This window comes from Anopheles arabiensis, chromosome 2 (assembly GCF_016920715.1).
Source record: "Anopheles arabiensis isolate DONGOLA chromosome 2, AaraD3, whole genome shotgun sequence".
NCBI lineage: Eukaryota > Metazoa > Arthropoda > Insecta > Diptera > Culicidae > Anopheles > Anopheles arabiensis.
In genome coordinates, this window is record NC_053517.1 from 45,039,088 (window position 1) to 45,062,441 (window position 23,354).

General features: G+C 44.7%; 1 protein-coding gene across 21 annotated transcripts in view; it reads right to left on the bottom strand.

Moving 5' to 3' along the window:
• Positions 1 to 23,354, bottom strand: part of LOC120895453 (polypyrimidine tract-binding protein 1) — a 272,802-nt gene that overhangs the window by 11,898 nt on the left and 237,550 nt on the right. For 18 of the 21 annotated variants that reach the window (XM_040298832.1, XM_040298831.1, XM_040298828.1 and 15 more), the window contains 8 exons: positions 22,605 to 22,876; positions 22,201 to 22,509; positions 21,836 to 22,121; positions 21,523 to 21,752; positions 15,899 to 15,932; positions 4,888 to 4,980; positions 2,994 to 3,210; positions 59 to 136 (listed from right to left, as the gene is read on the bottom strand). In XM_040298832.1, coding sequence (XP_040154766.1) covers positions 59 to 136; positions 2,994 to 3,210; positions 4,888 to 4,980; positions 15,899 to 15,932; positions 21,523 to 21,752; positions 21,836 to 22,121; positions 22,201 to 22,509; positions 22,605 to 22,876 — 1,519 coding nt within the window. Of the gene's footprint in view, positions 1 to 58; positions 137 to 2,993; positions 3,211 to 4,887; positions 4,981 to 15,898; positions 15,933 to 21,522; positions 21,753 to 21,835; positions 22,122 to 22,200; positions 22,510 to 22,604; positions 22,877 to 23,354 lie in introns of those variants that run through there. The other 3 variants (XM_040298821.1, XM_040298819.1, XR_005738326.1) reach the window with 3 other exon arrangements.

A 23,354-nucleotide genomic window follows, 5' to 3' on the forward strand; every position in this document is an offset into this window, starting at 1 on the left:
GGGAAAGTAAACGTAATTAGTATTACAGTTCGCATCAAACCTTACAATGTGAACTTACGGGAAAAATTTGAAAGCTTTCACTTCAAAGCTGTTCTTGGTGAAAGCTTCCTTGATTTCATCCTCGGTTACGGTAGCTCTACAAAGTGGACAAAATACAGAAGAAGGAAAAAAAAAGAGTTAATAATGACCCAATAAAACAAATCAATAAAAGCTATTATATCGTCAGCGCTTCACCTTCTTCTAGCGCATCCTCCCCATATTCGCCCGATACAAAGCCATTTTTGCTTTTAATTACATTATCATAATAATTCCCCTAATGAAATTGAGCGTGAAAGGCAACGGGACCGGACCGCTAAGCACCTTACTAGCAAACGTTCGTCGTATCCGTGCGCCAATGGTCACTTCATTACGAGGAAGGAAGAAGTGAATAGAAATAACACTCCTTTCCTTCAACAGGAAAGTGAGCAAAAGGCAGGTGCGAAATGGTTTCTCACCTACAAGCGAACCACCACCATGGCGTACTGAATGGTTTGGTTTCGGCGGGCAAGCGCAAAGCAAAGGGATGAAATTGTCGTAGGACGTTCACTGTAACAAAGAGCCGTTACGCGTTATCACACAAACACACACACACATACAGGCATTGGCAAAGTTTCCTCTCCGTTGGCTTTCGGTAGGCTCGGAGGTTGGTCTTCCTTATGAGTTATGGTTTTCATTTCGCTGTAATTATGGACTGACCCGGTCTATAAATAATTATGTTTTCCGCCGTGATTGCCGTGAACCGGGCAGACGGGAAAACTACCTGTAGCAGAGCTTGGCGCAGGGTTCGCAACAGTGAGTAAAATGAAGAAATTAAAATACTAATGCGATACGTGTACTTCTAACAATCAGCTCAATGGATGAAGGACGCTGAATCTGCTCCGCTTAATTAAATCCCCCTCGCTGCACAATTAGGTGCAAAAAGTGCAACCTCCCAAAGAGGATTACACGAGTTTACACGCAAACTCGGGTGGTTGTAAAGAAAACATCAACACGTTACTAAATATTAATAACATCGCCCGGTCAGGGGATTATGTTGCAACAGTTGTTCTGCACCACAGTGGTTGGTTGTAGGGTCTCGGGGTGCCTTTAGAGAGAAAAAAGGATTCCAATAATACGGTAAGCTTACAACGTTCGCTCCCTTTGTTAACGTTTATTGCTGTCCAACTGCCACCAGCCGAGCCACAGCCGAAAGCATCCCTTAGAAGTGTCCTAGTCTCCCGTATCAGTGCTGTCTCACATTGACTTTGTGGTGTGCGCACTATGCACCACACCACCCCAAGGGAGGGAGCTAGTTTCAAATCCACTTATTTAGTTACAATTATCTCCCCCACCAGGCTCTGCTGGCTGCAAAACATACACACGCTCGCTCATCGCGCACTCATCGGTGTGCTATAATTGTGGCAAATCAAGCCACAACCCACCGCTTGACCTGCACAGTCCACACTCTCTCATGCATCTCGATGGCGCCCGCTCGCTGCTTCGGTACAGTTCCACCATTCCACCTAGTCCAGGTTTAGTGCGAAAGGAAACAAAAGGTGGAATGGTTTTTGTGGGCCTCGAGTTCCCCTGAGACGATCCCCAAGCGATGGTTAATTTATCGACCATGTCCTGCGCTCCGGTGCTCGGTGGCAATATCCCGGGAACTTAAGCGGAAGGAGGAGGTTAGAACAAACAAAAGGATTAAAAATCCTTTCCCTCTTTCCTCCCAGTTCGTCAGTCAGTGTTGGTTTGAAGCGAGCGCTGGTCGGCGTTTCATGGTACCGTAAAAACGAACCATGAAGCTGTAAGCGTAAAGCACATAGCTTTAAACGAAAAAAAGAAACTTCCATTCAACCAAGATCCTCTTTGGGTTTGGTAAAGCTGTTGCTGAGCTAGCACAGAGTGTATTCCAAGCACACCCATACACAGCCACACACACACACCGACACGCTCACTCAAACGCTGCATTGACTGTGGTTTTGTAGCGGATAAGACCACGGCGGTTCGAGGAATGGGGCGCGGGATGTGAGAAGATAATTAAAAGTTTGTTTTCTTTCCACCTCGAGTCGACTCCACCACTGTCCACGAGCGAGCTTCGCTCCAAGTTCTGTGACCCATTACCACCACCACCAACACCACGGACGGCGTCAGGGTGTGAGGCAAAGCCGGTGTGCTATGGTTAAGTTCTTTAATAGTTACAGCAAAGTACTGTCTCACTGGGGCTGTGAGTCTCCGATATTCCGTCCGTCGTCCGTGTAACAAGCTCCCCCTGGGGTGGACTTTCCGAGGTGATGATGACGATGGTGTCGCTTCGGGTCGAAGAGGCGAGACAACGGTTGCCTTTAATTCCGTTTCTTTGGCATAATCATTCGCCACTTGCTCACCACCCAAGAAGTAGCTGAGGGAGATGGTAGAATTACCGAAGTGGATTATGCATAAAAGTGTTTCCATGTCGGTTTCTTTTCATACGCTGGTGGCCGGAGAAGCTCACCACCAGCAGAGTTCGGGGGAGCATCAGATGGTGTTTCTGCTCGGATGCTCAAATCAGACACCTTTAAAAATCGTATCCACTGGTGTTGCCGGGTCCCGGTGGTGGTGGTGGAGGGTTCTAAAACCATCCTCTCTTTCCATCACCGCTTCTACTCACCCTGCCCAGACCTGCAGGACGGAGATTAGTTCTTGGACAGGAGGGAGAGAATAAAATCTGCGAAATGAAAGGAAAATATTTGCAACCAAATCCCCGATTGCCTGAGTGGGGCAACAACGGGAGGAGTTGTCGTAGTAGCAACAGCTGGTGCGATGCCGCTATCGTAATCAATGTCTCCGCCTGAACGTGGTTTAATGATTGAGATGGGCGGGCAAAAGTCGGTAGAAAGCTACGGGACACGAAACTGCAGGGCACTAAGGTTCATTAACACTGGAGCAACAACAAAGACGAAAGCCGGCGACTCGTTCGCTGGCGCTAATATACTTACGGAATGTTGCTTAAATGCAGTGTAGCAGATGGTGGATAGATGTTCTGGTAGTTTTTGCTGCCCGGCTTCTTGAATCGATGCAGCGGGTTTTGTGCATAGTCGCGGGTCAGTCCCGCGTCCGGCTGGCCCTCCTTCGGCAGCTGCACCGCCTGATGTTTGCTCGGCATCACGCGGATCGTTTTGTTCCAGATACGAAGCTTATCCAAATGGGTCATAGCTGTGGTTAAGGAACGGGAAGGAATAAAAAAAGTACAATTAATGACCAACGTACACAGTCAAGGCTACGATGTTAAATAACACCCTTCCATAAATACGAAGAAACAATAAAAAAATCCCAAAAATTCACCAAACAGTGGCATTTCTTTTCCACCCTGTCCGCCTGTTGTAACGGAGCTAAGCTTTTCATTTATTTATTCAATTTCGGTTAGACTTATTTAGATTTAACCCAGCGCACAGCAAAAAATAAACCTCCTTCCAAAAGAGAGCACAGAACACGCCGGAAACCGGATGTGATGGTGATGCTGTTGGCCATTTTCTGGTCGAAATAATCCTTTCCAATTTCGGCCCACAAATTGTGTTTGTAGGCGCTTTGGTAGACGTACAAAGGAATAGGAAGGCCGGCAGGGTAGAAGTAGATGGTGCAGGTGGTGATTTCCATGGTTTGTTGCTCAGAACAAATGAATTTATACCATCACCATCACCTCACAGATTCCACCCTTTTTACACACCCAGCCAGTTTGGCGGTAGGTAAAAGGTGAACAAAAAATAAAGCTTCAATTGAAGGTGTGGAAAGGACAAAACAAAAAAATTGCTCGCTTTTCATTTTGTGTGTTTGACTTTTTTGTGTACGTAGAACGTAAGGAAAAAGGGAAACGCAGGAAAACATTTGCAAACAAACGCACCAATTGTACGACATGCAAGTGAGAGTAGCACGATCGTGTGTGTGAGGATGTAAACATTTTTACCAATTATTATTTGATATGTAAACACTGCACAACCACGGTACCAAAGTGTCGCATTAAAAAAACTGAATTATAACAAGATCAATAAATACGTCACACAAGTGTACACAGTGAACCTCATCGAAAGAAGATGTTGAGCGAAACAGAAATAAAACACAAGCAACCTCACTAACTTATCGCTATTGGCGCCGTTGCTCTACGTCCGGTGGGGAGTGGTTTTCCCACAGATCCGGAAAAGCTTCTGGTTTGTTATGAGTTTGCACACACACACTTAAAAAATGCGCACATCCATTCACTGACTTTGACCACAAAAAGAAGGGATAAAACATTGAGGATGGAAAAATTGAAATATTTTCCCTCGCTCTGGACAGGGAGTTGTAGAGGAGCTGTGGAGTACGGGACAATAAAACTTTTTACCCCTGTTGCACTACTCGCTCTCTCTTTTTTCTGTTTTTATTGTCAGTTGTGTGCATTTCTGCGTAATTTTTTTCCATCTCGTTTTTGTTTTCCTTTCACTTGTCCAATATAACTTTTTTGCTTTTTTTTACTTTATTTCTCGCTGAACATATTAACCGTTTACCACCTTTTTGACGAAGTGTGTGTGTGTGGGTGTGTGTAACTATCAACGTTATTGTAACCCGCCGTTTGCCATTCAGTTCTACCTGCCTGCTCACACTGCACACTGCAGTCGATTATTTATTTACAGTGAGATTTATTGCGTGTAAGGACTGTACTGAAATAAAACAACAGCGTGTACCCTCTTCCTCGTGCTGGAGTGCATTTTTAAACGCCACTTTTTTGTGCATTCCTTTCAGAGGGAGCCTAATGAACTGTGTGTATTTGTGTTTGTTACAGTGTTACATTTTATTAACCCTTCATTCGTCTGAAGCTGAAAGTGATAAGGCACACGGGAATTCCGGTTTACGACTTACCCAAATACGCCTGGTAGGGTTCAGCCATCTGAATCAATGCTGAATCTTTCTTGTTGTAGAGAATCTTTACACGTTGTACATCACCATACACTCCTGCAATGAAGTAAAGGTAAAGGTAAAGGTGAGCAATGGTGTAAAATTGTGCTTTCAATGGACGTGGCGTTTGATGTTTTAATATTTTTATTTTATTTTATTTAAAAACAACCAATAGGAAACAGAAACCGGTTTGCTGAAGACTGGTCGATAAGTATGGGAGGAAACGCTTGTGCTGACCATTCCGTTACGTTAGGGAGTAGCATCGTCTTTGCCGTCAAAGAAAACATTGCTTTGAATTCCGTTGCCACAATTAGGTTGTTTAGTTTATGTTTGCCATAGTTTTGCCTAATTCAATTTATTTTTTGCCGGTAATACAGATTGTATAGCGAATATTCAATTTTAATTTGCTTGTGAAATATTTTTTCTTCTAACAAATACATTATAGTACAATAGAATAGTCATCTTTCACGGAGATTGCTATGATTATGAACATGTTCCATTTCAGTGAATAATATAACTCACCACTCTTCTTAAGTGGAAATGTGGTATTCGACAGGACTCGCTACACCTCATTCAACCAGCATGTAATGGTCTTCAAACTGATCGACACCACATACCAGCGAGGTGAGAACAGCAACAGCGCGGAATATCAACCAATAAACACGTCCCGGAAGTTAATCCACTGCTAACTTCCGATGGCGTGCCGATGCATAGAAGCGGTAATAAAAGTTTTTTCCGTCTTTTCAACACCTGCAACCGAAAGCAAACACACCTAGACACGAACGCGCATACCCACATCACCCGTGCAATGCGGATTTCAGGACCACGATGACAATGTGTGGTGTAGACAAACAATCATGTCTTCACCCACTGCACACACACACATACGAGAGATGCAGCAGCGACAACAATAAGAAGCGGACAAGAGGAGCAGAATTGGAAGCATTTACGATCGATCACAAAAAAAGGAACCTGACCGCATCGGAGGAAAGTTGACGATGAAGAAAGTAGTGTGATTCTCTCTCTCCAATTTTCAGTGACAACGAAAGCGCCCACCGGAAGTAACCTGTTAGCATTTTAAATCCATTCAAGTTCGCTCTTCCGGACGGCGTTCGTTCGTTCGATTGAGGCGAAACCGTTTACGGTGTACACCGGCCACGGGCGTATTGAGCAGCCGTGTGCACCAAGCTAACCGCTTCGTACTGTGGGGACACACATATGATGTTTGTCCTGGTGGTGTTTCCTCTATTTCCCCAATTTTTTCGCCAAGTGCACTTGTTAAGGCAGCCAGCACCCACCAGCGGGGACAGCTATTGTCTGGCTCGGTGAGTTCGTTGATGCAGGATAAAGCAGAATGTGCCGAAAGCTGTTTGCTAGTGAGGAGCTTTTTGGAGTGTATGCGTGTGTGTGTCTGTGTGTGTGTGTATGTGAGCACAGCGGCAGTCGGAAGGTGGTCGTTAAAATCTCCGTTCCGTTCTGATTCCGTGCCGAAGCTATTCCTGCTGATCGAACAAACGAAGGATCAAAATGGGGCACGAGGTGACGGTATAACAGTGCTCCGCGCGTCTATAAGCATAACGCCGCCAGCGTCCTCTTGGGTTGGTTTTCGTGCAGATATTTTTATTGCTATTGCCATATTACATTTATTATTATCGTTTGGCCACCCCACTTCCCCTGAACTTCCCCTTTTGCATGAGTGTGTGTGTGTGTGTTAGTTTATTCCGATTCGCAAGGATACCACACAGCGAGTATGTGAAGCGGGATAAGGAAGAAAAAGATCTTCCCGATCCCTCAGCAACCGTTCCCATCAAAATGTGGACTAAAAAATAAAATCCTTTATCTTCGCCGCTTCTAACATGGGGTGGTAAAAAAACACAGCATTGAAAGGTGTCCACACATCCCTCCGACTTCGTTCGGTAAACGTTTTGCCAGCGGTACTGAGAGTAAGGAACGTGGCGCACAACAAAAAGAGCTAGCACAGCATTACAAAAGCCCCATAAAGGCAAAGGGTAGGATCAGTGCTTTTTCACAAAGGACTAGAAAAAAAACATATGAAAAGAAAACCTTTGATAAAAGGATTGAGAATCAATAATTTACAAAACGGATTTTTGCCTTTCCTTTCCCTCCATTCTGTCTGCTGTCGAGCAGCCGGTTGTGATGAATGGGTCGCGCCTTTTAGCAAAGCGTCTTCAACCGTCGACTGTGCGCTGTTGCATCGAGAGCGAGAAGCAAAAAAATATCTCTTTAGTCATTCGGCACAGTTCGTCCGATGGTCGAAAAAAGGGTGATTTTAATAAGATTAAGAGTTCAAGCAACTGTTTTGGGCTAGGTGAAGTAAGGCGTATTTTGTTGGTTTGTTTTGTTTGTTGTGTGTGTTTTTTACAGCTTTTAGTCAATAATAGGGTTTTAAAGGATTTCACCATTTTGGATTGTTTGAAGACCCTTAGCTTCTTCAACTAGCCAGATTTTTTGTTTTTAAAATGCAAACATCAGCATATAAATGGTATAGAAAGACAGTAGAAACTATTTTGTCATTAGCCGGTTTTGCAATGAATCATTTATTAACTTTTCACAAAGATGCGGATGTTGCTTATTTCGGGGAAACTAATTGGATGAATCATTACATCAGTTTCGCATTGCAAGAGCACAAAAAGAATTAATTTACTCACCCCTTTAGCATGAACAAAGATTCCTTTTCAAACTTTTTCATTGCTGTTCTTTACTAGCAATTATAAAAACATTTAAATAATATAATATTTTCAGGTAATGGATTCAATTAATACCGCAGTCACCGTTTATTGCAAGGTAAAGTTGTTTTACGAGAAAATAAATTAAACCATTCTACAATCGCAACAAATATTGAAAACCATTTCGCCCTCCCTTTCCCAAAGCAGCTCCACGCGTTCCACAAAATTATCCGGGAAACGGTTCTCAGCCATGATAAAAAAAAGAAAACGTATGAAAAGGCTGAACCATTTTCATTAAACTGCACTGCACACTAGAGAATGTGCAGCCATGGAATGGACCGACCGACCTTTACCGAGGATTTGTTCCAAAGCTCCTTTTCCCATGAGCAAAGAGGCAGGAGAGAGAAAGAGAGAGGGCATCATGTTTGCATTTTGGGGATGTGCATAAAATTTAAATACGGTCCCGAGCGAAAACGGTTCGAGAAAGTTTCCCGTTCAGCGAGCGACAGTATCCACCATTCATCCATCAAAATCGTTTGGCAAACGCGAAACACAGCCACTGCCAGCGTGAATGTGAATAGCAGAAGGGTAAAAGATTTGTTACAACCATTTGCTACCGACCGGTTGCTACCGCTTTTTCCCCGTGCCGGACACAGTGCAGCAGCAGAAGGTTCCGGTGAGGGAGAACAGGGCGCACAGGAAAGCTCTTTCCATCTGCAGCACCCATTCCACGTCCATCGAGCAGAGAAGGGAAGGAGGAGTTCAACGCAGCAGCAGCAGTAGCGAACTATCTTTCGATCGAAAATCTCAATAATCCTGCCACGACCGCACAACACACGCTGCTTTATATGTGCTTGTGTGTGTGTATGTGTACATGTTGGGGGACTTACTCCCATTCCCACGTCGGGCTTGGTTCGATGCAACATGGCGATACGAAGAGGCACAGGTGTGTGTGTGTGGGTAAAGTGGAGGAAAATCCCTCTTCCATTGCAAAGGACTCAAGCCAGGAACGTGGCCAATATGTGCGCACCTGTGAGCACACCTTGCCGGGCTGATGGTGTTAGCGGTAGGGGTGTGTATGCGCCACCCCCATGGCATGTGCATCATGTGCAGTGGAACGTGCAAATTTATATAAATTGATTCGATTCCGAGTCGATACAAAAATGGCTCGCGCTTCGCAGGGGGAAAACGAAGCTACTGGCACAAGGGTCGCTGCTCATATGCACCTGGACGAAGGGGGCGGCAGATGAACGAAACAGTTTCGCAGTGCCTTTGTATGCACACTCGATACACCCATTAGAGGCTTAACCCTTGAAAGGGACACTAAGTGGTTGTGAGTGTACGGTTTTGTGGGGCAATTTTTAAACTTTCGCAGCCCTTTGAGGGATAGTTTTATTGTGAAGTTGTTGTAAAATATGTTTTGATAAATTGCATTATAAAATGTTGAAAAATAGATCGGTATTACAACATTCATAGTCCTAGGCTCGAATGCTATACGAACTAGGACTTTCCACAGGGCTTACTATTAAAAGTTGTTGTACATTGTAACACATTTTACAAATAGCTGTTACATGCTCTTTACTATTACCGAGTTACTGCTGATATATTTTTTAATTGTAGCATTTTCTGACAGCCACAAAACTCGTGTTCTGTTGAAATGTGATACCTTCGAAATAATATAGCAACTCTAAACCCAAATCTAAAATCGGTTTATCTCAAAGGGTTCAATTGTCTCACGCTAAGCTTCCAATTTCACCCTCAAAAGCATGAAACAAAACCATCGCACGCGGGAATGCAAACGGCGGGACGGGTTTGGGTTGTGATGGTGGTGGTGGATGATTTTATTTATTTTGCCACACAGTGCCGACTCGCAGCAGCAGCAGCAGCATCGACGCTCACCATTATATGTCGCACAAGCCTGCGGCCAACAAAAACACACATTCACACAGATATACATATCCATCGTACCTTTTATCCATCGAAACAAATTAAGATTAACTAGGCTGTTGCCGTTGCCGCCACCGTTGATTCCCTGGATTGCAAAGCCCACTAGTGGGTGGGGGGAGGGGGTTGCAAGAGCGCAGGGGTGGGTGTGGATGGAAGGGAACGGCCAAAAGATTAGACCATGGGATTGAATGGGTTCTATGAATGATTTATGAAGTGATGGTATGACACACAGTGTTGTGACGGTTCCACACAAGCAGGAAATCCTGGGCTAGGATGAGTTCAGGGGGAATTACCGCTACGGTGGCTTACGGTTCGCCCTGCTAGCCCGACTGGAGCGAGAGGGAAGATGTAACAAAAGGCTTCATCATCTCTTCCGTTCATGTCCCCTCGTGGCCTCGGTGGTTCGTTCCAGTTTGGTGCCAAAATGCGTACGGGTAATTAGAAAAGGCGAAGGTTTCGCTAACCAGACACACCACTAGGAGGGGTGAAATGGTGTCCAACATACACACACACACACACACACACACGCAAGCGCAGGTATAGAACGGTGTGCCAACATCGAAATTGGCTTGGAGATTGGACTTAGAAAGGGTAAGTTGGGAAGGGATTCAGTTGGCTAGGGAGAAGATTTTGGAATTTTTGTGTGCCGGTATAGCGCGCGCGAGCAAGCAATTCTTTGGCCAGAATGGTTGCCCGCGAAAGGGGGCGACAAAAGGTAAGAAGAAGGATTAATTTGTTTCGCAGGATTCGTAGCCACCCTCCGCAAGCCTCGCACCATACCATCTTTAATGGAACATAGAAAGTTGAACTGGTGGTGGCTGTGGTGGTACGGGCAGAAATCTGCGAGTTCGTTCCGGTGAACTGAAATCGAAATTACGCCCCACGAAGCACAAAGACGGGTCGTCGTCGGGCGGGCGCACGAACAAGAAGTCTCCAACAAGAGAGTGGTGGGGAGAAAAGGTCCCGTCATGGTTTTCCTTTTCGTGTCTCGTCGTCTCTGGTTTGCGCTGACGACGGCCTTGATTTTCTCGTTCCATTTCTTAGGTGGCTTTGGTAGGTAATTAGCTAAAAGAAATGCTTCTGCTGTGGTGCCAAGGAGGAGCTGAACGTCGGTAAGCCTAGATGGTCCGCTCGCAATGAAGATTGCCCGGTTCCATATTCAACTGTAACCGGACGGACTGGAAGAAGGATTAGCCAACCCGAACACAACAGGTGTAGTAGTAGTAGGGTGAGGGATGCTTATTGCTTGGCGAGACTGAGTGAAGTGGTCAGTTAGTGTGATGGGCAGCGGTTCATTTTAAAGAGATTCAAGCAGCTATTTAGGTGTTTCGTTTTAAAATGGAATGCTTTTAACACTGGTACGCAACGGCCTGCGGCGGAGAGGACGGTTGACTGGTTAAGCAGAGCATTGCATTCCTTGATTAAGGTCTTTTGGTGTTTCTCAAAAGTATGTAATGCTTCCAGCCTGGTTAAAACTGTTAAGATTTTATTTCTAAAATTGCCATCCTGGTTCTATTATTCTATTAGTTCAAATGGAACAGCTGTGAAAATACGTCTATTCTGAAAGGAGAAAACACATGTGTAAACCTGCATCTCAATCAGAATCACTAAAGCTTCTAGAAGAATGTACTAATACCTGATCCTTCTGCAAGATTGCTGTACTTAGTCCAATGCATGTATTAAAAACCCATTCCACTTCCTCGCAGAGTACATACCCAAGCGAACAATGAACGATTACACTGTATGGTAAGAATGGTTCTCTTGCTTCTGCAATGATTGCTTCTTCATCCGTACGGATTCTCCTTCAACCCGGCATTATACCCGTGGAACACATACAATCGTACACATTTCATCGAGCAATCCTTCAACTGTACGTTTCAAACCGCTTCCAATGCGAGTCATTAGCAGAAAGGATTTACCACAGTCTCCATCAAAACAAAACGAAGACAGCATTTTAATCCTACCTGTGTTGTGTGTATTGAAACGGTTCTTCGTTCGCGGTCGTTTAATTTGCTCAACCACACGTAAAACGGGGAAAACATATTTGAACGTGCCCGCCGTGGTACTTCTGTCTGTCTGCTCCAGACTGCAGACAGTGAACCAATGGGTGGTGAATAGCTCGATTACTGAATGCAATTTTTCGAGCTACACTCAACAGCTTACTTCGTATGGTGGTTCATAAGAAATTCGTTAAATTTCTTTCGACCACTCAAAAAATATCATCACGATCGCGCGTCGAACGATGCTGGTTAAGGGAGCGGCAGCATCATTACACCACATTGTGTACTTACTGTAACGAAAAAACGCGCTCCTCGAAGTAACGATATAGCGAAAGAAGCTGACATAAGATGAATGATGGAGACGAAAAAAAAAAACGCCAGGAATTTTCTCGCCAGTTGAGTGAAGCGCGTCTGAGCCCATTTTTGGTGTAGCGTGGAAGTATATTTAAAGAAATACCGTGCACAAAACCAGCAAGAAAAAATACGTCTCATTCTTTATCTTGCATACCGTCGGTTTTGCATCGGCATCTTTGCGTGAGGATCGATATTTTTTCGTTCGCTCTCTCTCTCTGCCGCTCTGCTTTTTACATGTGTTGTGTGTGTGTGTGTGTTTGTGTGCGCTGTAAGGATAAAGAGTAATATGAACGATACCAAACAGGGCATGGGTAGTGATACTTGAAAGTGATGACACTGCAGTGTCACCAATTGACTCTGGCAGGGTTTGCTTGCTTTTCAGCGCTTCGTCATGCTGCGTTTTCGTTTATTTCCTTTTTTATATTTTTACGGTTTTGGGAGTTTTTTTTCCTTTCCGACGTTTCATAAACACGGCTCAGCTAGCACAATCGTTAGTAGTAGAATCAAAAAAGGGAAAACCAGGATTTAGGGTTGCCATTGCTGTAAGAAAGTAATGACAATCTTCCTTGGCAAGCACATAAAAGTGAGCATAATCGGCAAAAAGTCGGCTCAGTTTGAAGGGGTTATTTTATGCTTTATTAAAAATGGAAAATTGTCTCTTAGAAATCCTTCAAAACCAAGTATCGTCTTAGATTTTATTTCTTTATTTAATAACATTCATTACGGGCGGAAAGGAGGCGCTGCTTGAGCCCGAATTTAACTTTCCCACTTTAATTTCTTCTCCTGCGAATGAATTTTATAACTCAATCTACGCAATGAAATTCATCATCCCAGCACAGTACAATAAGCGTATTTCCGTTCTGTGTTCGCAAACACACATACACACACCATCAACCAACCAAACCAACCGAATGGTCCCGAATAGACCAAAAACTTCGCCATACTAACAACCGTAACCTCGAGAAGATGGTTCTCGATAAAACCAACCTGTCTGTCATCATCGGCCAGGTTGCCCGGAATCGATAAGACAACCAATACCCATGTGGGTACCAATATTGCAGAAAATTTCTGCTCGAGGTAAAAGTTTTTGCAGCACAAACTTTTACACGCCCACCCATTGCCGCTTCGGCGCCGAGTGCACCAACCAACTGTCCAGGAAAGTAGCTTTTCCTGTAAAGTCACTCAAACGATGGGCCACCCATCGTCCTGCCCCTGCCACCTTACCCTTACCCTCTCTCAAATGGCAACCAAAACTCGATCGTTCACTTTGCTCTTCGGGGATGCAACAGCTAGACACGCTTCACCGATCAGCATAAAAGTTTGCATAATTGGGAAGATTGTGAATATATTAATTTCCAACGCAAGCTAAGAGGTGGGGTGTGTTGTGCGTTTGAAGATCTTTCGAAAACTTGGGACCTCTAAGACGACAAGCAGCCACACACACACACACACATCGGCAAAAATCTACAGAGAACCGAGTGGACGATTGATCTTGAAGTTTCCGGCTTTGCGCAAGCTGGTGCAGCACAAGCTCAGCACAAACTTTGGAGACGCCATTAAGCGCCACTTCCGGCAAGTGCAGTGCAGAGGTCGCATGCAACACGTATCAGTTCGTACCGATACAAGGGTAAGAGAAGAAGCGCAAAGAAATATGAAATACGTTATCCTTAAGCGCGCGCGGATGCACAATCAATAGTGAAAGCAATTCTCATTTGTCTGTCTCCTCGTTAGCGTCTTCTTCGATCGAGCAACCGGATTGATAGCTTTACATGACTCTTTGCTGGCAGCAAACAAGGATGGGGTTGGAGATGAATGTTGCTCATCGAAAAGAAAAGAATAAAAAAAACTAACGAACGCACTCAAATGTACACTAATCTTTATTCGTTTCGTTTCTTGACAAATAGATATGCAGCAGACGCAACCAGGTACCTTCGGGGACCAGCAAAGGACACTCGCGGGAAGGAAGGAAAAGTAATATTCCATTTGCGTTACGTCCAAATTCAATTTCCCCAAACCCGACAATGAAGGTGAAGAAAGGGTTGGGGTTTCGAAATCGAACCGAGCTTTCGAATCTCGTATAGCATTTGGTGCCTGGCAGGTCTGAGAAGGTATGAGAAAAGTTTCCTCAGGGATAAGGATGTGTATCGTGTGCACCATTTCACTATAGTGCTGTAATCGATTGAAGGATTGGATTCGTTTTCTTGCCTTTCTTTCGGTAATATAACTCCTACGAATCTCGTGCGCCCTTCGTACGAGGTCATATGGGATAGCACACAACAGGTACGGGTCGTAGTAAAAGGTAAGAAATATGATCTTTCAGTGGTTGGCGATAGTACGAAAAGCTTAACCTCAATGGTTTATGGTGACGGGAGACTGCAAAAAGCGCTCCTTCTAAAATGTAGTCAACCACAACAGAAAATGTTCTCTAAATAACAGGCATCGCCGCCATCATACCTCTGCTATGTAGGCCAGATGTAGGTTGGCAATGCAAAAAAAAAGGTAGCCAAAAGGCATCCTCTTCTCTGGTAATAAGGATCGCTCCGGTAGATGTCACGCTAACGAGTCGCTTCCTGCCGAGCCAACACACATATTCACAACAACCTCGGGTTTGGGCTCGTATGGTTTCCTGAAATTGTGCTCCTTCGGAAAGGGAGCATTGCATGCACATTTGCAAGACAAAAAAAAAACTGTGTCGTGTAAAAAAGAATCCAAAAATATGCTTCTAACACACAGTCACAGTCGGAGGAAGAAAACGGCATGCTTTCCGGAGCATTCTCTGGAGCATTACGGATACTTTTGCTTTCTTCTGAGCTTCATAAGACAGGGCCAGGGAAACGGGTGAAAATAAAGAATAAAACCACACTGCCCGGTGTTGGCAGGGAACCTGGTGTGACGTGGCGAAGGAGATCTCTTTCGCTAAATTTGACAAGCAACTGACAGCGCTTATGTAGTTGCGGGCGGTGTGAAACCGATTATAGGCACACACACACACACACAGACACAAAAACGGTGGCAATGCTCCCTTTGCGTCGGTCTGCGACTCACAAAAAGCTGGCGCATCATATTATGCTCCACACAGTTTGAGACGTTTGGGAATTATGAATGCGATAAAAGTTTCAAGCTGAACGAGACTGGTCGCGAATCATGTGGGGAAGGGACACACGAAACAGAAATAGAAAAGGCGAGCATAATAAGCAACAAAACAAAAGAGAAAAACAAAATAGTAGTTTTGGCTTTATACAAAAATGACCCAACGAAGGTTTCAAACGCCGGCCGAACGTAAGCTTTAAGGTGGAAAAGCGCTTTTCCACTGATCGAATAAAGACTTCAACGCCGAAAGCAGCCGCCCACTTTTCATCTGTGTTCAATTTTTCAGATAGCTGTCTTGGCAAAAGGTACGAGATGAACACGCTAGACATAGCTGATATCCTTCGTGCGGTTGCTGTTTGTGAGTGAAGCGGCAGTTATTTTTCTTTTTTTGTACATGACTAGCGAATCTTTCATACAGCAAATTGAAAACTCACACAAAAATGCACACAAGCAAGCGTCAATAGATCCGCCGCGGTTGAATGAAATTCACTGACGAAACTCAAATGCAAACATATTTTAACAAAGAAAGCAAACCCCAGTTGAATAACATACACACCACGCATACACACACACTGACGCTGTGAAAAAGGTGTGGAATAGACAGTTGTTGCAAAACAAACAAATTATAAATAGTGTTGGAAATGGAAATAAACGAATAATATATAAGGAAAACAAACAAAGGTGTAAGCAAATTATGGCAAACATAAACAAAAATAGAAATAAAAACAAAAACAAAACTCATGATATCAATATGTAGCCGGGGTAAAGGTAGTGAAGGCGTGTCGTGTAGGTGTGAAACGGTCAACCGAATGTAGTGTCTGTTGGCGTGTTTCTGTTTTGGGTTCTGTTGTGTACGATGGAGCTAGAAAGTGTAGTGTTTAATGTGTGCGGACATACCAAAGAGGGTAAATAGAGCATCAGGCGTGACCATCTACAGAAGAGAAGAAAAATAGAGAAAAATTCAGTTAGCAGATGAGAAATATTTCTTTCAAATGGTATTCGTCGCGATTGTTGAAGCTGGAGAGAGGGTGGGGTTTGAGGCTGGGTTTACGGTGTGGAAGGATAAAGGAACAGAAAATCAAACGATCTTGCCACAGTTGCTATCTGTTTTCAAAATGTTTTGGAAGGTGAAAAGGTGTAGGAATGCATTCAAGTGAAACAACCGACATAGGTCGTGTGAGTGCAAAACAAAAAAAGGTTTTGAAGGGATAGGAATAACATAAACGTGTGATAGGATGTTTGGGAAGTGTCAAAGTAGTAAGAACGCAAAACAAAGATGATTGGATGCAGCATTTAGATGGATGACAAAGCCCGTCAATCGTCAAAAGATGAAGGCGTAGGATAGAGCTCCTTTTAGATATAGATAACAAATAGATAGTTAGACACGAGATTAGGATAGGGGATACAGTAAGACACATAGAGTTACATAGAATGCTAAAAACAAGTAGACACATATAAAAAGGCGAATGATGAAAAACGCTAGAGTGTAACATTTACAGAGGAGATAGAGACAACGCAAAAGAGACGACACAGTAATAATAACGTATAAAACTAGTACAAAACAAATACCAACCACTTTAAACGAAGCACGAACACAAAATACAACAAATAAACAAAACAAGACCAAAACAAAAACTAAAACAAACAACTGAAACTATACAAGAACTAACACTTTTTCAATAGATACGAAATATTTATAATGATTCCACATACAGCCAAAGATCTGCGAAGTGACGTTCTATAAGCGCTATAGAACAATAGCATATTACGTTACAATCGAACAGCACAACCCTATCAAAGCAAGAAGACAAAGGAGATAAAACGACATCAGTATAACGACCATCATCGACGCCATCGCCAACCAAACACGGTTCTAGCGACTGTGGCAGGACAGCCAACACCATTAGACCACACCGTCTCTTCGCACCGAGCGTGCAAGAAAAGGACTATAAATTTAATGAATTTTTAAACGGCTAAAAATGAGCAAAAATAATGAAGAGGAAAAGCTAATGGACGCACGTTATCTGCACTCTACCCGTGTCTCCTCGAAGGACGTGTAAAAAAGGGGGATAAAACGTAATAAAAATAAACGATAATGAGTCACGAGAAGTGAAAGTGCACCATCTTGCAGCAGCGAAGTGAGAATGCCGGGGTGAGAGTGGAACGAAAATAAATTGCCATTGGCAGTGTTCGAAAAGGGAACTTGAGATGAGTGCCCTCTGTTTTCACAAGTGTGCGTATTTTTGGTCCTATCGCCTTGGCAGTGTTGCTCAGCTCGATTGACGGGCTCACCACTCACACCAACAACCTTCGTATCGGATCCGATGATAAGATTTTCTAAAGAAGCTTTTGAATAGCATAAAGGGTGAATTTGAACGAATGTAAGCCATGGAGGAGTGATCCAAAACTGAAATGACTAACGACACCGGACGATAGCGAGACCGGAGAGAAAAAAGATGTACCAACGACCAAGAAGCAAAGACGCCGACAACGGAGACAGTGTGGACGGGCGTTGTAAGCGAAACCACTAGACACGGAGCAACATGGCCGCTGGGAGGAACGTGAACAGGGACAACAAATGACTGCATAATAGCGCACACTACCATCATTCTTTTGTTTTGTGACGATTTTGTGTCTGGCAGTCTTTTCCGTCACGCTTCTTCTCTCGGTTTGGAACGCGGAGCGGACGATAGATACAATACGCTGTGTGATAAATATGTGAAATAAAATTGCAGTTCCCTTTTATAACCTCCCACCTTTCCCCTTTATCCCTTCCTTCAGGTAGGGAGGTGGGTTGTTGGAGGAAATAAAATCCAGTCATTTCGTAATGATGCTTATTTAAAAAAGAAAGAAACCTGTAAACACCTACAGAAACATACAGGAGAAGCGTGAAATCGAAAGATAGTGTAAACAAATACAGTGCCTTCAGTAGGAGAGAATCAAGGTAGAAATTTTAGAGATACAGAGTGAATTATAGTGACAGACAGAGAGAAGAGGGGAGGAGGAGTAGTCGGTAGATGGAGAGAAGAGAGTTGGACGAAAAATTTAAGGATCCGACGGAGTGTGTAGAATGTGTTTTCCAATTTCCCTTACACAAGTGAGAGCGTTGCCTTTAATTTTCAAGCTTTCTTTTGCCAAAAGGATCACACTTTTCCTGCATTTATATTTTAAATTACACAGCCATCGACACAAGTAATGACACAAACAAGAAGTGCCAAAATGAACGCCGGCAAAGAATATCGAAAGCGAATCATCTTCACCTTTCTAGCCTCCTCTTGTTCCATACCGTTAAGTTATTATCCTTAAAACCATAAAAATGATTGCAATTCGTGGCTTGGAACTCTCATCACTCTTCCTACCACCACCCGCGCGGCGTGAAGCACGCGGGCAGACGCGGCACTAAGTTTCCTAGCAGCGAAAGAAGCAAGAGAGCAGAAGCAACTTGTGGCTTTCTACTTGGAACAATATTTTATCCACACCTAAAAGTGGTGGTAGTAGTGGCAGCAACATCCGCCCCTCAGCTTATCGTAAAGTTCATCAACAACGGAGTGCCGTCCCGGTCCCAGCCACGGCTAGACCGTACAAACTGCAAGCAAGCGGATCCGCTTTACGGATTCGAGCTTCGTAGCAAAAACCTCAACCAACCACGGGGAACACCCCAACAGTGAGAGGCGAACTTTTCATGTGTTGCTTTTATTTTCTTTTAGTTTTTAGTGGAAAAGTTTCGCTTCGTTTGCCAAAGCAGAGAAAGCGTTAAAGAGCGTTCCGGTTGCGGTGAAGATTGCTGCTGCAGGAACAAATTTTCCTTCCCCACTTCGGAGCAGCGTACACCAGAGAAAATCGTACTACTGTCTTCGAAGGGATTCCCCCCATCGCGTTGGCTTGCTAGAGAAGAGAAGAGGATCCGTTTATGTAAATCGAAATCCATAAAAGAAGATAATTTATTCCACAATAATACGACTACAGTGTAGGGATAGGGGGAAAACGCACGCAAAAAACCGGGGCGAGAAATGCAAACTTGCCCATTCGGGCCAGCTAGTAACTGGCCACCGACCACAAAAGAACCGGACGGGACAGAATCGGGGACTGGGGCCCATTTTGATTCGTACTTCGTTTGCCTTTTTGCTGTCTGACAAAATGGACAGTTTGCAGTAAACGAACACGCCTCACACCGTATCCGACGAAGCCGGTGAAGAAATCACTGAACAATTCACTATTCTTTGCTTGCGGAAGTTTTCATTCAAACAAACCATGAACAACTAGAGCACGGTATGGCGAACAGAACCACCACCGACAACGTCTTCAATCTGTTGCGCGTAGTGTGAAGGAGCACAAACAGGGAGGAAGATGGGCGGGAAGTGGGAAGGATTCGCCCTTTCGGTTGGGCTGTGGCACAAGTCAACAGCTAGTGCCGTTGGCTGCACTACGATGGACGAGCGAAACTTTAGCTTGGTAGTCAGAGGTCACATTGCTGTGCGATGGGAGCGGCTTCACACTCCGTTTGCACCGGATGGTAATTTAAAGCGGGGAAGACCTTTTTGGGTAAATAAATCACACTCTGCCCGCACAATGGGAGGGTGCGATGAATCAAAAAATTTGCTTCAACGGCCGTGTGTTCCAGTTATTGCAGTTCTGTTTTTTTTTGGTCGTTTATTGCAGGCAAACGATTGTAGGAGCACAACCGCACAACCAAGCGTACCGCACCATGTGGAGTGGTATTTCGCTGAAGTCAAAATGAAAATAACATCGCTTTTTCTGCGGCTAATCTTTTAAGTATGTTTTCATGCTTAATGTGACGTTTTTATTGTGGCACTGGGATTTTTGCTCCGCTTCACGCTCTAAACCAATTGTTGCATCGCTATGGATCGTGGTTGCGGGACAACGATTATGATTGCCGTGCTGTTCGTTTACTCCACCGAAATGGAGACGCCTGGTGGTTGTTGCCGCTGCAGGCAACGACGGCACGCAGCCGAGAAAACATAATAAAGCGATAATTAATTCACTCCTTTCCCCCATTCCATATCATTCGTTTTCAAACAATAACTCTAGCGCGGTCAGGTGGCTTGGACAGTGAAGCAGTCAGGAATCATCACGGTGCAACCACACCACTCACTGCACCACGGTCAAGTTTGCTGAAGAGTGATGACTATTTATGGAGGTCTGTGTGTGTGTTTGTTGGAAAGAGTTGGATGGTAGAAAGACAAAGGGCAGTAAGAGTGGTGAAAGCTATTATGGTGGCGAATGGAAGAAGGATTGATAGACACAGCGGCGAGTGAAGAAGGGAAGACGAGAGATGTTAAATAATAGAATCACCTCGGTACGGCACACTCGGAGGGGCACAGCGACAGAGCAGAGGTAGAAGGTTTCTTTGTGAAGATCACAGAGAAACAGAGACAGTTCGGAAAGATGAAACTAATAATGCGGAACTAAAATCACAGAGTCGGAAGAGAACGGGGAACTGCAAAAGGATACCCCATTATTTACCGGCAAACCGGCGCATTCGGGGATGTAGAAAAAAAGGATAGACGCAGACTATAGACGAAGCACAACACAAAAGACAAAAAGGGAATGCAAACAGCTATGAGACGAAGCGTGACAGACAAAGCCATACAGATAGTAGGGACTAGGAAATGCAATTGACAAAAAAAAGAAAGCACAGACATTGAAAACATCGAGCTGGATAGTACGGGTACAGGTTGGTAGTGCCGTAGAACTGATAATTAAAATGCAACAGCTTAAAGGGATCAAGTAGTTAAAAACATCAAATGTGATAAAACGAATGAGCGAACGAAAGAGTAGGAACACAACATTTACTGTATAAACGAAAATATGAACGAAAATTAATGGCAATACATCCATCAAAGCTAAAGCTCAAAATTATGAAAATATACCCAAATGAATCGAAGACATAACAGACAAAAAACGAACAGTAAGAACAAACGAAAACAGAATCAATCCACTAGAAAACGAATAAAAAACAACAACGAAAAAACGCAAACTAATAAAACAGTGTTACAAACAAACTATAAATAGTGATGTGAGCGGATGTAGAATGATGTCAAGGAAAGTAAGATGATACATTTACAGGTGGAATAGTGAAGGACACCCTCTACAGAACGGTGTATAGATAGAAGGTAATGAAACAAATCAACACATGACAAAACTTATACGTGACAGTAGAGAGTGAAAGTAGGAGCGTATGTTAGTAAGGATCAGGACAGCTAGGAAAGCTGTGACGAATCGGGTGTATTAAGGTACAAGTAGTGGCGAGCATCTTTAAGGGTTGGTAAAAGACCATCAAAGACACCGAGCAAGAACGTTTGACGTATACACTGAGATAGAGAGTTAGAAATACACAGAAACAAAGGACAAGGAGGAGGTATAGAGGGAAGAGGAAACACGAGTGTTATATGGGGGTAAGATAGAAACAGACAGGATAGTGGAGGAGCTAGAGAGTGACAGAGATAGTGATAGATAGAGACAGGATGCATAGTAATAGATTCTACGTTAGATCGGTTTACCTCGTCGTTGAGATTGGAAACGAGCAGCACGTTGGAGAGTCCCCGCACGTTGGCCGGGTTCGGCGTTCCGAGGGCACCGTTCGATGCGAGCGCGAACGCGTTCAGGCTGGGCAGGGCGCCACCGTAGGCACTCGCGAGTGCCGGCGTACCGAGCCCGAGCCCGAACGGTGGCATCACGCCCGGCGTCGCTAAGCCGTTCACTAGAAAATAGGGAGATTTGTCTAATTTGACTATTACACGGAAGTTGCACGCTACTTGACAACAACGAAAACATCGACGGGCGATTGTTTTGAGCTATCAAAGTCGGCTTTACCTAGTCGGTCGCGGGACAGCTGCGGTCGCTGACCGGTCGCCAGCAGGAGCAGATCGCTCGCCGATACCAGCCCGCCGGCACTCGCGATGACGTCGCTGCCCGGCTCACCGGACGGCAGCGACGGGTTGGTGTAGTCTCGTGACTTGTCATTGTTGTACTTCACGTTCAGTGCCGTCAGCTTGCTGTTGTCGATGCGCAGCGTGCAGCACCCGTTGTAGATGTTCTGCCCGTCCAGCGATGCTCGCGCGGTCTGGGCAGTCTGCGCATCGGGATACTGTATCAGAGCCTGTATCGGTAGAAGAAGAACGGGCAAACATACGTGTTAGGCACGGCATTTAAATTGTTGCTCTTGCTGATGTGCATACCTGGAACGAGTTGTTTTTGGTGAAGGTGACAATTTTCAGCACTTTTCCGAACCGCTGGAATATCTGATGCAGCACGTCAAGCGAAACTGGATACAGCAGCGACTCGACGATTACCCGGAGCACGGTGTTGGGTGCACCGCTGCCGCCGCCACCACCACCACCACCGCTGCTCGGTGTCGTGGAGCTGTTGTTCGTGTTGTTGCTGCTGGCGTTCTGCGAGTTGCTGTTGGTATGTTCGATCGATAGCGGCAACGGCGACCCGGTCGGTGACTGCGTGAGATCCTGTGCTTGCAGCGCGTTCGTAACGTTCTGTTGTAAAGACATATCAACGAAGGTACGAGGGGGTTAAATTGAAGCTGAGCCCTTTTTCTGATGGGAGTATAGCAGCGTAGTAGTGCACTTACCGCAATTGCATGGTTTTGATCGATCTTCAATTCCCGATGGTTGGAGTATTGCACGTAAACCGTACGGCCCCGCAGCGGTGGCGGATTGGCGTGGAACACGCTCACCATCGTCGAGGCAGCCGTCTCATCGCCCATCTCGATGAATGCCTGATTTTTGCCCTTCAGCACCAGCACGTTCGTGACGCGTCCGAACGGCAGCCCGAGCTGCATAATTTCGGCTTCGCTCACCTCGTTCGGGATGTTGCGGATGTGCACCACGCGCGATGTTTTCGCTGTGTGGTTGTGTGGAACGAACGATGGGAAAAGGTTTATTAATTATTGAAAGGCATCGCTACAAAGCTACAAAAAGCGTTAAAAAGGAAGGAAATGGAACATTACATCGACAACATTCTCGCCAAAAGCCGGCCGCTATAAGAATTCGAATTCGAACGGGCCATTTTTATTCATCCACAGTTCGAATACTTCAATTTACTGAGCGGAATTGCTACTTTGTCGTTTAATTTATCCCCACCGAAGGCACATTCAGTAATCAGCGTTAATGTAAATTTGTGCCGGCACGGTTCGGTAATATGCAAAGGGATTTTGGCCATCATTTTTGCTCGGTGGGGGGGGGATTTATATCCGATAGCATCGTACCGTTGACGGTTCCCCCAATGCTCTCTGGGCGATAATGAACCGAAAGTCCAAAATGCCCAACTGCTGCTGTTCAGCTTATTTGAACGGTACGTGGAGGATTTCAATCGTCCGACA